The sequence below is a fragment of the Sciurus vulgaris genome (genome assembly GCF_902686455.1).
Source record: "Sciurus vulgaris genome assembly, chromosome: 7".
NCBI classification, from domain to species: domain Eukaryota; kingdom Metazoa; phylum Chordata; class Mammalia; order Rodentia; family Sciuridae; genus Sciurus; species Sciurus vulgaris.
This window is the reverse complement of record NC_136467.1, coordinates 77,758,414-77,773,506: the sequence shown is the minus strand read 5'-3', so window position 1 is coordinate 77,773,506 and position 15,093 is coordinate 77,758,414. Positions and strand designations below refer to the sequence as shown.

At 34.9% G+C, this 15,093-nt stretch overlaps 1 protein-coding gene across 7 annotated transcripts in view; it reads right to left on the bottom strand.

Moving 5' to 3' along the window:
* Positions 1 to 938: 938 nt before the first annotated feature.
* SNX14 (sorting nexin 14) overlaps positions 939 to 15,093 on the bottom strand; it is a 104,525-nt gene continuing 90,370 nt past the window's right edge. For all 7 annotated transcript variants that reach the window (XM_079146950.1, XM_079146946.1, XM_079146948.1 and 4 more), the window contains 3 exons: positions 2,851 to 2,942; positions 2,023 to 2,079; positions 939 to 1,140 (listed from right to left, as the gene is read on the bottom strand). In XM_079146950.1, coding sequence (XP_079003076.1) covers positions 1,102 to 1,140; positions 2,023 to 2,079; positions 2,851 to 2,942 — 188 coding nt within the window. In that variant the 3' untranslated portion in view covers positions 939 to 1,101. The remainder of the gene's footprint in view (positions 1,141 to 2,022; positions 2,080 to 2,850; positions 2,943 to 15,093) is intronic.

The following is a 15,093-nucleotide window of genomic DNA, read 5'->3' as shown; positions in this document are numbered from 1 at the left end:
GCATGACAATATATAATGAGGGGGCATGGAGAGGGGAAGAGAAGAATGAACGAACTCTGGATGGTGTAGACGAAAAAGGGGTGGGAGGGGTGGAGATGGAAAAACAGTAGAATGAAACAGACAGTATTACCCTATGTATATATATGAATTACATGAATGGTGTGAATCTACATTGTGTACAACCATAGAAATGAAAAGTTGTACCCCATTTGTGTATAATGAATCAAAATGTGTTTGTAAAAATAAAAAATATTTTAATTAAAAAAAATATAAAATGGCAAGGAATTCTAAGTAGAATTCTAAACATCTTAAAAAATAATCTTTTAGGTTAACTTTGCTCAAGAAATACAGTTAATTCCATAGTTTTCTTTTGAAGTTATAATAAACAACATAAACCCCAAACTTACTTGCCTAAATTGTATATGAGGTTTTGGAATGTAGTAACATACACTTTAGGGCCACTTAGAACCACAAAATCACAAACAACTCCAAGTACAAGGCCATCACTTGCCAGTCACCCATCAAGAACAAGGAGAAATTTTGTGTTATGAAAAACTCATATAGGACATAGTTAACTATGTTGAACATGGTGTGGGGAGAAAAAACAAATCTAATAAAATGCATTAAACTATAAATTAGAAACTAAGTCATATCTTACTCCTGTTTCTCCACACTAAACATATAGTGACCAACATTTTCTAAGTGATACAATATGAAGGATTATCAGTCTTATCTGTTTGCCCTAAAGGAATTATGAATTTTCTCTTTTAAAAAATGGTAAGTGAGACTACAGATGTAGCTTAGTTGGTAGCATGCACAAGGTCCTGGGTTCAATTCCCAGAGGGGTAGGGGAGAGAGTAAGTGACATATATTCTAAAAAATTTAGATAACATACACAAAATGAAAAGTGATGAAACTCAATCACTTTTAATCATTAGGAAGTTTGTGTTAGTCTTTATTAAAACAAAAAATAATCAAAGTTTCAGACACTGAAGTACATGATATATACAAAAATATACAAAAGTAAAAGGAAAAAGCACATTGCTATTGTACTAATACAGGAGAAATTTCAACAGCCTATTCTATGTCAAATCCAAATGTTTACATCCAGGACGTCATGGAGGTAACTTCCTTTTGTACCTACAGTAAAAATAAATCCATTTAATAGAACACAAAAGGACAGGGTTTATTTGTGAATTTCTTAACAATGCATTAAATTAAACAACTGCCAAACACTATATTAAAATTCTAACCTAAAATACATATACACAGAAAACCAAAAGAAATCTGCTGGAATATGCAGCAGATAAAATCTATGTCTTAGAAGAAAATGGCAACATATAGTGACCAATATTGACAAAATCACAGAGGTGAAGGCTTCCTGGTAGTGATTCTAATGCAATTAAACATAAAATACCTATAACTTCTATTCTTTTTTAAAAATACATTTAATATTACTAAAATTTGAAAGTTTATAATTAATAAATAGTCCATATTTGGCTTTGAATACTCTACAAAAGTAACATTTCATTACAATATCCTAGCCTTAAATAATAATTTTTTCATCCAATCAAAGGGCTTAGTCAAAAAACAAGGAGAAAATAATGGCTTAAACCCTTGTTCAAAGATCAAAATACTCAAGGTTAAATATAATAATAAATTACCATACTAATTCCAATTCATTTTTTGCTCTTGGTTTCATAGACTCAACTGCTTTGAAAAATACTCAAGTCTTTAACTTGCACAGCATAATGCTGACTTTATCTTCCTTTGATAAGACCATAAAAGGTCCCTTATCTGTTTGTAATGAAGAAGGGATGCAGTCTGACTATTCAGTCCCTGTCACCCCATATTCACTCCATTCTTGGGCATGTTGAATACAGTAACTGTAAAGAACCATTTTTTGAGGTCATTCAATTTTTACAGAACACAGTCACAAGGGTTTCCATAACTTCTGTGTCCTGAACTAAATGTGAATACACAATTGAGAGAATAACAAATAATATCATAGCTTTCAATTACCTTATTGAGCTCTGGAAACAGTTCCTGTATCACAATGTCCAATAAAACATAAGTAAGCTAGGACACAAAAAAATAGGATTGACAATGTAAAACAGGCACAAAAGCTTTGACTGTATCAATAATGTTCCAGTCTTAAAATGCATAGAAGGTACACATTTGCATGTGAACATTTTATTATTATGCCTAACCCATTTGAATGCTAAATGTTTTTTAAAATTTATGTCAATTTTAAATAAACAAGCAAAACATTAAACTATAACTGTATGAAGATCTCCGTACATTAGACTATACATATAAAATGTTAAGTGTAATTATTCTGTATGACACTCTAATGATGGAATTACCAATTTTAAATCTTTTATTTCATGAATTTTCTATATATTTCATATTTTGTACAATGAATATATAGTTTAAATTTATGTCACAAAGAAAAAAGGTAATCAGTAAAGAAGAATTAATACAAATAAAACACTTTTCCGCTAGGCACGGTGGCCACACGCTGTAATCCCAGTGGCTTGGGAGGCTGAGGCAGGAGGATTTTGAGTTCAAAGCCAGCCTCAGCAAAAGTGAGGCACTAAGCAACTCAGTGAGACTCTGTCTCTAAATAAAATACAAAAAACAGGGTTGGGAATGTGGCTTAGTAATCAAGTGCCCCTGAGTTCAATCCCTGATACCCTCCAAACCCACACTTTTTTATTTAAAAAATTAAATGACATTGCCTTGATTTAGAGAGTAGTGTCACTTACACAGCTAATAATACAGCAGACACCCTAGTGGGTCAGTCAGCAAACCTAGACAACACTTTTCTACTGGTTTTAATAATTTTACCTGTTTGTTGAGTACTGGCTGCTGTAAACCATCAAACAGAAGCCTGATGCTTTCATATTTGGTTTCTTCACCAATACACTTGACTATCAGATCTAAACAAGAAAGTCATACGTAAAACAATTTTTTAAGTGACTCATCATTAACTTCATCATAAAGCAAAACTCCCACCCTGTTTCCTACATATTGTGAAAACAGTACTAACTGTATTTCCCAAACCAGTGTTTCTGCAAGAGGCTCCTAGAAAAAAGTTTTATGATCCTAAAAAAAAGTTTTGTGATTTACTGTGAAATGCAGTATCATGTATCTCACTTTGGAGATTCCCAATATACAAAGTATACTACAAGCTCTGAGAAATATTGCAGTACATAAATCCACTAAGTGATAAAAGAGAGCTGGAAAATGTTGTTGTATTATCCCAGTAGGGTAAAGCAACAAATTTAAACTGTGTTTGTACTTTGTTACATACACATACAGAAACACACAGAAGAATGTCTATGAGGATTAAACCAAAGGGAGCATAAGCCCACTTTTACATAGTGGAGAGGATGCCTTCTATGTTCTATATATTTTCAAAGTGTTCTTAATATCAGATCAAAAAAAGTTTAATTTTTTTCAGTATGGGGGATTAAACCTAGGATTATTTTACCACTGAAATAGACCCTTAGCCATTTTTAATATTTAATTTTGAGATAGGGTCAAGTTCAGGCTGCCCTTGAACTTGCAATCCTTCTGCCTCAGTCTCTCAAGTGCCTTGGATTATAGGCATATACACCACCATACCCAGCTTAATTTAAGTTTTAGGGCAGACTTTTATCAACAATTATGACCAATTTATTTCAGTACATTTTCACAAATTACTATTGACCATCTTACAGATCAGTCATTTTGGGGAATGCTACAAATGTTTACATACTGATTTTATGGCACAATAAGTTCAGATTTGTGTCTGGCTGCATAACTGTCATATACTACTCATATCATTACTATTACCAAAAAGAGTCAGTACTTCTTAAACTCTCCACCGAATGTTTTACCCGAAGAGAAAAAGAAAATTAGGTAATTTTCTTGATTACCTGTTAGGTAATCAAGGTGCTCAAACATTTGCCTTTCTCCCTCATAACTCTTAAGTGCTCTTCATGGGAAACTCTCACTTTATGCTCAGTTCTAAAAGGTAAATCAAACTTTAAGAGGCAAAGATCAAGTTCAATTTACAATAAGTGTAATACATTCTTGACATTTTCAAGATAATTGCCCAATGTGAATCTGTTAATCCTCAAATTCACCAATACTACATAGAATTTCCCAATTAATATGCATGAAGCTAAAAGATATATATAAGAGACTCCATTAGACCCTTTAGGTGTCACTAAGAGATGAGTAGAAGAAAATGACAACAGAAAGCCATGCTTACTCATGAGCTAAGTCACTCTTCTCCAAACAGAACTCATATAGGAGATGTGATTTAAATATGTGCCTCCTGAGCCTCCCCACCAACCCACACCGAGGTTGGACAAGTCGCTGAGCCTGCCCACCACACCGAGGTCGGTCTAGCACTGAGCCTGCCTGCCCACTTGCCCCCCTACTGCTGAGAGACACTGCGCCTGCCTCCGTGCTGACTCAGTGCACCCTTGCTGGTGCTACCCAGCTCCTCTGGAGGCTGGTACAGGCACTTTGAATTATTCCTGAGGGCATGGCCATCATCATTGGAAGGGTGGCTCCCTTTCTGAGACACCTACAGGAGACTGGAGGCCCTTTGACAGGTACCCCTATTTACTCACTTATATCCTACACCCTTTCCCCATCCTCTTGTTCACAACTAGAAATATTGTAAATAGTAATTGAACTGATCCTGTTTATTTTAAAAATGTTAAAGTCTGGGCTGGGATATGGTTCAGTTGGTAGAGTGCCTGCCTCGAAAGCACAAGGCCCTGGATTCAATCCCCAGCATCGCAAAAAAAAAAAAAAAAAAAAAAAAAAACGTTAAAGTCTTTATAGGGGCTCTCTGGTTCAGGGCTGCATTTTCTCTGTATTGGGTGCTACTGGTATTGATCTCCCCTTCAAAGGAGAGGTAGTGGAAAACTGTAGGGTCATAATAAGCCTGCAGAGGGCAAACTTCACTATCTCTGATCTTCACTGCTAGAGGGGAATATACAGAAACAATATGAAAAAACAGGGCAATAAAGTGTCCCTAACAAACCAAGATGCTATTGTAATAGACTCCAATGACAGCATGGCAGTAGAAATGACAGAAAAAGATTTAGAATATGCATGATTAAAATGATCTGTGAAGCAAAAGACGAGATGAGAGAGCAAATACAGGCAATGCAAGATCATTCCAGTAGACGGTTAAAAGAGAAAATGCAAGAAGCAAAAGAACACTTCAAAAAAGAGACTGAGAATCTGAAAAAAAAAAACGACCAGAAATACTTGAAATGAAAAAAAAACGATAAGCCAAATTAAAAACTCAATAGAAAGCATCACCAACAGAACAGACCTCATGCAAGACAGAATCTCAGACAATGAAGACAAAATATTCAATCTTGAAAATAAAATTGAACAAACTGAGAAGATGTTAAGAAGTCATGAACGGAACCTCCAAGAATTATGGGATATCATGAAAAGAACAAATTTAAGAAATCTTGGGATTGAGGAAGGCACAGAGATACAAACCAAAGGCATGAAAAACCTGTTCAATGAAATAATACCAGAAAATTTTCCCAAACCTGAAAAATGAAATGGAAAGTCAAATATAAGAGGCTTACAGAACACCAAATGCACAAAACTACAACAGATCCACACCAAGACACATTGTAATGAAAATACCTCACATTCAAAATAAAGATAGGATTTTAAAGGCTGCTAGAGAAAAGCGTCAGACTACATATAAGGGAAAACAAATACGGATATCAGCAGATTTCCAGACTCTAAAAGCAAGAAAGACTGCAACAATATATTTCAAACTCTGAAAGAACACAGATGCCAACCAAGAACACTATACCCAGCAAAGCTAACCTTCAGTTTGACAATGAAATAAAATCTTTCCATGATACACAAAAGTTAAAAGAATTTTCAAATAGAAATCCTGCCCTACAAAACATTCTCAGAAAAATATTTCATGAGGAGAAAGTGAAAAACAACAATACAAGTCAGCAAAGGGAGGAACTACCCTAAAGGAAAACCCAATCAAAGGACAAGTAAAAAAACAAAAATAAGCCACAATGAGCAGGAATACAAAACATATCTCACTAATAACCTTGAATGTCAATGGCCTAAATTCAATAATCAAAAGACATAGACTAGCAGATTGGTTTAAAAAGAAAGACCCAACAATATGCTGCCTTCAAGAGACCCATCTCATAGAAAAAGACATCCACAGACTAAAGGTGAAAGGATGGGGAAAAACATACCATGCACATAGACCCAGTAAAAAAGCAGGGATCTCCGACCTTATATTAGATAAAGTGGACTTCAAACCTAAGTTAGTCAGAAGGGATAAAGAAGGACATTTCATACCGTTTAACAGAAGCATAAAAAAGCAAGATATAACACTTTTAAATATTTATGCCCCAAACAATGGAGCATCTACATATATCAAACAAATCCTTCTCAATTTTAGGAATCAAATAGACCAAAACATATTAATAGTGGGGGACTTTAACACAACACTTTCACCACTGGATAGATCCTCCAAACCAAAACTGAACAAAGAAACTATAGAACTAAATAATATAATCAATGATATAGACCTAATGGATATTTACAGAGTATTTCATCCATCATCGAGCTAATATACTTTCTTCTCAGCAGCTCATGGATCCTTCTCCAAAATAGACTATATGCTATGCCACAAAAAAGCCATTAGTAAATACAAAAAAATATAGATCCTACCCTGTATCCTATCAAACCATAATGGAATGCAATTAGAAATGAACGATAAAATAACAAACAAAAAGTACTCATATACCTGGAGACTAATATGCTATTGAATGATGCACTGATAACAGAAGACATCAGGGAAGAAATAAAAAAATTCTTAGAAGTAAATGAGAACAGTGGCACAACATATCAAAACCTCTGGGAAACTATGAAAGCTATACTAAGAGGAAAGTTCATTGCATTGAGCTCATACATTAAAAAGATAAAAAGTCAACAATAACCTAACATTACACCTCAAAGCCTTAGAAAAAGAAGAACAGATCAACACCAAAAATAGTAGAAGACAGGAAATAATAAAATCAGAGCTGAAATCAATGAAATTGAAACAAGAGTAACAATTCAAATAATTGACAAAACAAAAGTTGGTTCTTTGAAAAAGTAAACAAAATCGATAAACCCCTAGCCACACTAATGAAGAGAAGGAGAGAAAAAACAAATTACTAGGATTTGTGATGAAAATGGGAAGATCACGACAGACACCATTGAAATACATAATTAGAAGCTACTTTGAAAATCTAAACTCCAACAAAATAGAAAATATCGAAGACATCGACAAATTTTTAGAGACATATGATCCTCCCAAACTGAATCAGGAAGACGTACATAATCTAAACAGATCAATTTCAAGCACTGAAACAGAAGAAGCCATCAAAAGCCTACCAACCAAGAAAAGCCCAGAACCAAATGGATTCTCAACTGAATTCTACAAGACCTTTAAAGAAGTACTGATACAAATACTCCTCAAAATATTTCAGGAAATACAAAAGGAGGGAACACTTCCAAATTCATTCTACTCTTATACCAAAACCAGACAAAGACACATTAAAGAAAGAAAACTTTAGAACAATATCCCTGATGAACATAGATGCAAAAATTCTTAACAAAATGCTGGCAAATCGCATACAAAAATATATTAAAAAGATAGTGCACCATGATCAAGTGGGGTTTATCCCAGGGATGCAAGGTTGGTTCAACACCTGGAAATCAATAAATGTAATTCACCACATCAATAGACTTAAAGTTAAGAATCACACAATTATTTCAATTGATGCTGAGAAAGCACTTGATAAAATACAGCACCCCTTCATGCTTAAAACACTAGAAAAAATAGGAATAGTAGGAATGTACCTCAACATTGTAAAGGCTATCTATGCTAAGCCCACAGCCAACATCATTCTTAATGGAGAAAAACTGAAAGCGTTTCCTCTAAAAACTGGAACAAGACAGGGATGCCCTCTTTCACCACTTCCACTCAATAATGTCCTTGAAACACTTGCCAGAGCAATTAGACAGACTAAAGAAATGAAAGGTATACAAACAGGAAAAGAAGAACGAAAGCTGTCACTGTTTGCTGATGACATGATCCTATATTTAGAAGATCCAAAAAACTCCACTAGAAAACTTCTAGAACTAATAAATGAATTTAGCAAAGTAGCAGGATATAAAATCAATACACACAAGTCTAATGCATTTCTATTCATAAGTGATGAATCCTCTGAAAGAGAAATTAGGAAAACCACTCCATTCACAGTAACCTCGAAAAAAAAAATACTTGGGAATTAATCTAACAAAAGAGGTGAAAGACCTCTACAATGAAAACTACACAACATTAAAGAGAGAAATTGAAGAAAACGTTAGAAAAGATGGAAAGATCTCCCATGTTCTTGGATAGGCAGAATTAACATTGTCAAAACGGCCATTCTACCAAAGGCACTACTACACAGATTCAATGCAATTCCAATTAAAATCCCAATGACATTCCTCATAGAAATAGAGAAAGCAATCATGAACTTCATCTGGAAGAACAAGAGATCTCGTATAGCCAAAACAATAGAAAAAGTGAAACAGGAGGTATCACAAACCAGACATTAAACTATACTACAGAGCAATAGTAGCAAAAACACCATGGTATTGGCACCAAAATAGACAGGCAGACCAATGGTACAGAATAGAAGACACAGAAACAAAACCACACAAATGCAGTCATCTCATACTAGACAAAGGAGCCAAAAACCTACAATGGAGAAAAGACAGCCTGTTCAACAAAGGATGCTGGCAAAACTGGAAATCCATATGCAGTAAAATGAAATTAAACCTCCACCTCTCGCCCTGCACAAAACTCAACTCAAAATGAATCAAAGACATAGGAATTAGCCCAGAGACCCTGCACCTAATAGAAGATAAAGTAGGCCCAAATCTTCATCATGTTGGTTTAGGATCAGACTTCCTCAATAAGACTCCCAAAGCACAAGAAATCAAAGCAAGAATCAATAAATGGGATGGATTCCAACTAAAAAGCTTTTTCTCAGCAAAGGATACAATCAAGAATGTGAAGAGAGAGCCTACAGAGTGGGAGAAAATCTTTTCCACACGCACTTCAGATAGAGCACTTATCTCCAAAATTTATAAAGAACTTACAAAACTTTACAACAAAAATACAAAGAACCCAATCATTAAATGGGCCAAGGATCTGGACCTTACAGAAGAAGACACACAGGCAATTAATAAATATATGAAAAAGTGTTCAACATCTCTAGTAATTAGAGAAATGCAAATTAAAACAACTCTTAAGATTTCATCTTACTCCAATGAGAATGGCTATTATCAAGAACACAAACAATAATAGATGTTGGCGTGGATGTGGGAAAAAGGCACACTTTTACATTGCTGGTGGAGTTGCAAATTGGTGCAGCCACTCTGGAAAGCAGTATGGGGAATCCTAAGAAAACTTGGAATGGACCCACCTTTTGACCCAGTTATCCCACTCCTTGGTTCATACCCAAAGGACTTAAAATCAGCACTGTACAGTAATGCAGCCACATCAATGTTTATAGCAGCTCAGTTCACAATAGCTAGATTGTGGAACCAACCCCAATGCCCTTCAACAGATGAATGGATAAAGAAACTCTGGTATATATACACAATGGAATACTATTCAGCCATAAAGAATAATAATATTATGGCATTTGCAAATAAATGGATGGAACTGGAGAATATCATGCTAAGTGAAATAAGCCAAGCCCAAAGGCCGAATGTTTTCCCTGGTAAGTGGAGGATGATATATAATGGGGGTAGGGGTGGGGAATGAGAGAATGGAGGAACTTTAGAATATGTAGAAGAAAATAAGAGGGAGGGGGGTATGAAAAATGGTGGAATGAGACAGACATCATTGCCCTATGTACATTACACGAATGGTATGAATCTGCATTGTGTACAACCACAGAAACGAAACGATGTACCCCATTTGTGTACAATGAATCAAAATGCAGTCTGTAAAAAATTAAAAGCTAAATAAAAATTTTTTAAAAAATTTGTGCCTCAGCAAATAACAAATTACTATACTCACTGGCATTCCGCTTTCCTAAATACTGAGACTACCAAAAGCATAAGGGCTAACGGTCACGATATTACATCAAAAAGGTAAGAAATTATCTCATTTACCTACATAAGACTTATTCAAAACCAGTTTATGTTCACTTTCACATTTAGTTCATATACTTAATTACCTTCACAAAGAGCAGCAGAACTATTCCAAGACTAATTTTTCAATGTTGAAAATTCTCTAAGGTTTCAATCCAAGTCTCCATCTTCTCCCTCCCCTGCCCATTTCTAACAGACTTTACTTTTTAGAAGTGTTGATTAAAGGTACAGGGACTTCCCCTATACCTCCTATTCCAACACATACATTGCTTCCCTCTTTGTCAACAACCCCACAGACTGATACATTTGTCACCATCAATAAATCTATATTGATAAACCATTATCATCCACAGTTCATAATTTACATCAGGGTTTACTTTTGGTGTTGTACATGCTGTATAATGATATAAACCCCACTGTAGTACCATACAGATAGTTCCAGTGCCCTAATAATTACCTGCATTGTACATATTCATCCCTCCCTCCCTCATTATCTTCTTACTGTCTTTTTAGTTTTGCCTTTTGCAAATTGCCATATAGTTGGAATCATACAGTACATAAACTTTTCAGACTGGCTTCTTTCACTTAGTGATAGGCATTCAGGTTCCTCCAAGTCTTTTCATGGCTTAATAACCCATTTCTTTATAGTACTGAATAATAGTCTGAATGTACCAGTTTATTCATCCATTCACCTACTAAAGGACACCTTGGTTGTGTCTAAATTTTACAAATTGTTAATAAAATTGCTATGAACATTTATGTGCAGAGTTTTTTTGTTGTTTTTGTTTTGTTTTGTTTTGGGGATTTGGGGAATTGAACCCAGGGGCCTTGTGCATGGGAAGCAAGCACTCTACCAACTGACCTATGTCCCCAGCTCATGTGCAGGTTTTTGTGTGGACGAAACTTTTCAACTCATTGAAGTATACAAAAAGAAGCAAAACTTTTGAATCTAAACAAAACTACCAAACTGTCTTCCAACAATATCTTACAACATTTTGTATTCCCACCAGCAATAAATGAGAATTTCTGTTGTTTCATATCCTCACCAGAATTTACTATTCTCAATGTTCTGGATTTGGAGCATCTAATAGGTGTGTAGTGGCATCTCACTGTTGTTTTAATCTGCATTTGGCTGATGACATATAATATGTAACATCTTTTCATATACCTATGAATCATTTGTGTATCTTCTTTGTTGAGATACCTGTTAAATTATCTGGCCAAATTTTTAATGAGGTTGTGTTCTTATTATTCAGTTTTAGGATTTCTTTATATATATTGAGTAACAGTCCTTTATCTAATTCATATTTTACAAATATTTTTTGTACTCTGTGGTATATCTGTTGATTCTCTTGGGAGTGTTTTACACAGAGCAAAATTTTTTTTCTAATCAAGCTTATTGCTTCTTTCATGGTTCATGCCTTTGGTGTTGCAACTAAAAAGTTATCTGCAACCCAAGTTTATCTACATTTTCTCCTCTCATCTCCAATGAGTGTTAATAGTTTTGATTTTTAAAGTTAGGTCTATAATAGATTATTTTCTCTTTCCATGTGTTTCACTGGTGCATTAGAGATGCACATAATGATGGAATCTGTTGTTACATATTCATACATGCACACAATATAACGATTTAATTTGCCTAATTCACTCCCCAGAACTTCCCCCACTCTCCCTTCTTTCCTGATCCCTTTCCTCTTCTGATCTCCCTTTGATTTTCTTGAGATCCCCACCTCCCCCACACACCTTTCTTTTCCCTTTTCTTCTCTAGCTTCCACATATGAGATAAAACATATGACCCTTGACCTTCTGGATTTGGCTCATTTTATATTAGATTTTGATTGGGACTGGGATGTGACTCAGTGGTAAAGCACCTGCTTAGCATGCATGAGACCATGGGTTCAATCCCCAACACCACAAAACAAAAAAATTTATGTTAGATTTTGAGTTGATGTTTTTCTTGTTTTCTCTTTTTTCCTTCTTTTTAATTTTTTCCATATATTTTTATTGGTGCATTATAGTTGTACATAATGGTAGATTATGTGTTATGTATTCATACATGAATACCATTTGGCCAGTATCACTCCCCAGTATCTCCCCTTTCCCTTCCCTTGGTTCCTTTCTTCTACTGATCTCCCTTCCTTTTCATGAGATCCACCCCCACCTTTCTCTTCCTTTTTCCTCTCGAGCTCCCACATAAGAGAAAACATCATTGACTTTCTGAGTTTGGCTTATTTCACTTAACACAATGTTCTCAGGTTCTATCCATTTTTCTGCAAACAATTTATCATTTTTCTTTATAGTTGAATTAAACTCCATTGTATATATATGCCAAAATTTATTTATTCATTCATCCATTGACAGACACCTAGGCTGGTTGCACAGTCTGGCTACTGTGAATTGTGCTGTTATAAACATGGACATATGTATATTGCTAAAGTACGATGACTTAAATTCTTTAGGATAAATATGAAGGAGTGGTATAGCTGGGTCAGATGGTGGTTTCATTCCTAGTCTTTTGAAGAATCTCCATAGTGAATTCCATAGTAGTTGCACTAATTTACAATCCCATCAACAGTATAAGTGTCCCTTTTTCTCCACATCCTCTCCAGTATTTATTATTGTTTGTATTCTTGATGGCTGCCATTCTGATAGGAGCGAGACAAAATCTCAGCATAGTTCTGATTTGCATTTCCCTGTTAGAGATGTCAAACATTTTTTCACTTATTTGTTGGATGTTTGTAATTCTTGTTCTGGGAAGTGTCTGTATAGTTCATTTGCCCATTTATTTGTTTTTGTGTGTGTGTGTGTGTTTTGGGCATTTTCTTGAGTTCTTTATATATTCTTGGTATTATTCCTCTGTCAGAAAAGTAGCTACCAAAGATTTTTCTCCCATTCTTTAAGTTCTCTCTTCACATTCTTAATTGTTTCCTTTATTGCACAGAAGCTTTTTAATTTGATGCCACCCAACTATTAACTCTTGGCATTATTTTCTGAGTTTTAGGGGTTCTATTGAGAAAGTCATTGCCTATGCCTATACATCGGAATGGTGACCTTGAGTTAATTTTTGGGAGAGGCATTTGGTCTGTGTTTTTCTTTTTAGTTGTTTTATTTTGCATGTGGATGCCCAGTTGTTCTAACATCATTTGTTGTAAAAACCATCCTTTCTCCATTGTATTGTTTTGCTCCTTTGTCAAAGATCAGTTCACATTATTTATGTGGGTTTATTTCTAGGCTCTCTATTTGGTTTCACTGATCTATTTGTCTATTCTTTCAACAATACAACACTGTATTACTAAGGCTTTATAGAATGTCTTGTTGACCCTCTGCTCTCTTTCAAAATCATTGGCTATTCTGGGTCATTTGCTCATCATATAAACTTTAATAAAATTGTCTACTAATAGCCACAACATATCTTACTGGGATTTCTACTGAAATTAATCTAAAGGTCAAGTTGAGAAGAACTAATGGGTTGACAATATTGAGTCTTCCTACCCTAACATGAAATATCTCTCCATTATTTAAATTCTTGGTTTCATTGGAGTTTTATAGTGTTCCTGATATAGATCTTGTACGTATAGGTTAGATAAATACCTAAGTATTTCATTTTGGAGAGTACTAATGTAAATGGTATTATTTTAAATTTCAATTCGCACTTGTTCATCTTTGGTATATAGGAAAGTGACTGACTTCTGGGCATTAACTTTGTAAGCTGCAACCCTGCTATAATAGCTCATGAGTTCCAGTTTTTTGTCAATTCTTTCAGATTTTCTACACAGATGATCACGTCATCTGGGAACACAGGCAGTTTTATTTCTTCCTTCACAAACTTCCTTTACTTATTAGCAAGGATTTCCAGAATGATGTTGGAAAGCTGGGGTGAGAGGGGGCAACTTTGCCTTATTCCCAGTCTTAGCAAGAGAGTTTTGAGTGTTTTGTATCATTATGTTTGATATTAACTGGAGTGGGTTTTTTTGCTGGCTATTCTTTATCAAGTTAAGGAAGTTCACCCTATTCCTAGTTGATTGAGAGTTTTTAATCATGTATGGGTGTTGGATTTTGTCAAAAGCTTTGTCTGCATCTACTGATATAGGAGCAAGTGATTCTTCTTTATCCCATTAATGAGATAAATTATATTAATGTTTGTCCCCCCCGCAACCCCCGGGTATTGGGTATTGAACCAAAAGGCACTTTACCACTAAGCTACATCCCCAGTCCTTTTTATTTTTCATTGAGACAGGGTCTCACTAAGTTGCTTAGGGCCTTGCTAATTAACTGTAGCTGCCCTCAAACTTGCAATCCTTTTGCCTCAGCATCTCAAGCCACTGGGATTACAGTCATGCACCACCATATTCAGTATATTAACAATTTTCAAATGTTAAAAGTCTTGAATGTTTGGGATAAATCTCACTTCCTCATAGAGTATAATTATTTTCATACACTGTTGGATTTGATTTGCTAACAATTTTTAGAATTTTTGTATCTATGTTCATTAGAGATATTGGTCTGGTGCTGGCGATGTAGCCCATCACGTAGGGAGCCTGCCTCTCAACCCCAAAGACCGGGGTTCGAGCCCCCAGCACTGTTAGACTACGGGAGATTACAAACAAACAAACAAGACCAAATCGGAGATATTGGTCTGTAATATAATGCTTACTTCATAGAATGAGCTGTAAAATATTTTGTTTTATCTTTCAATAGACATTATAGAAAATTTATACAATTTCTTCTTTGTCTCAAAGAATGCTTGAGTAAACCCATGTGGACCTGTATTTTTAGTTTAAAAAGATCACTGATTACTGATCAATTTCTGTAATAGATGTAGACCTATTCATATTATCTGTTTTTTCTTATGCACTTTGGCAAATGATGTCTTTCAATGCATTGAAA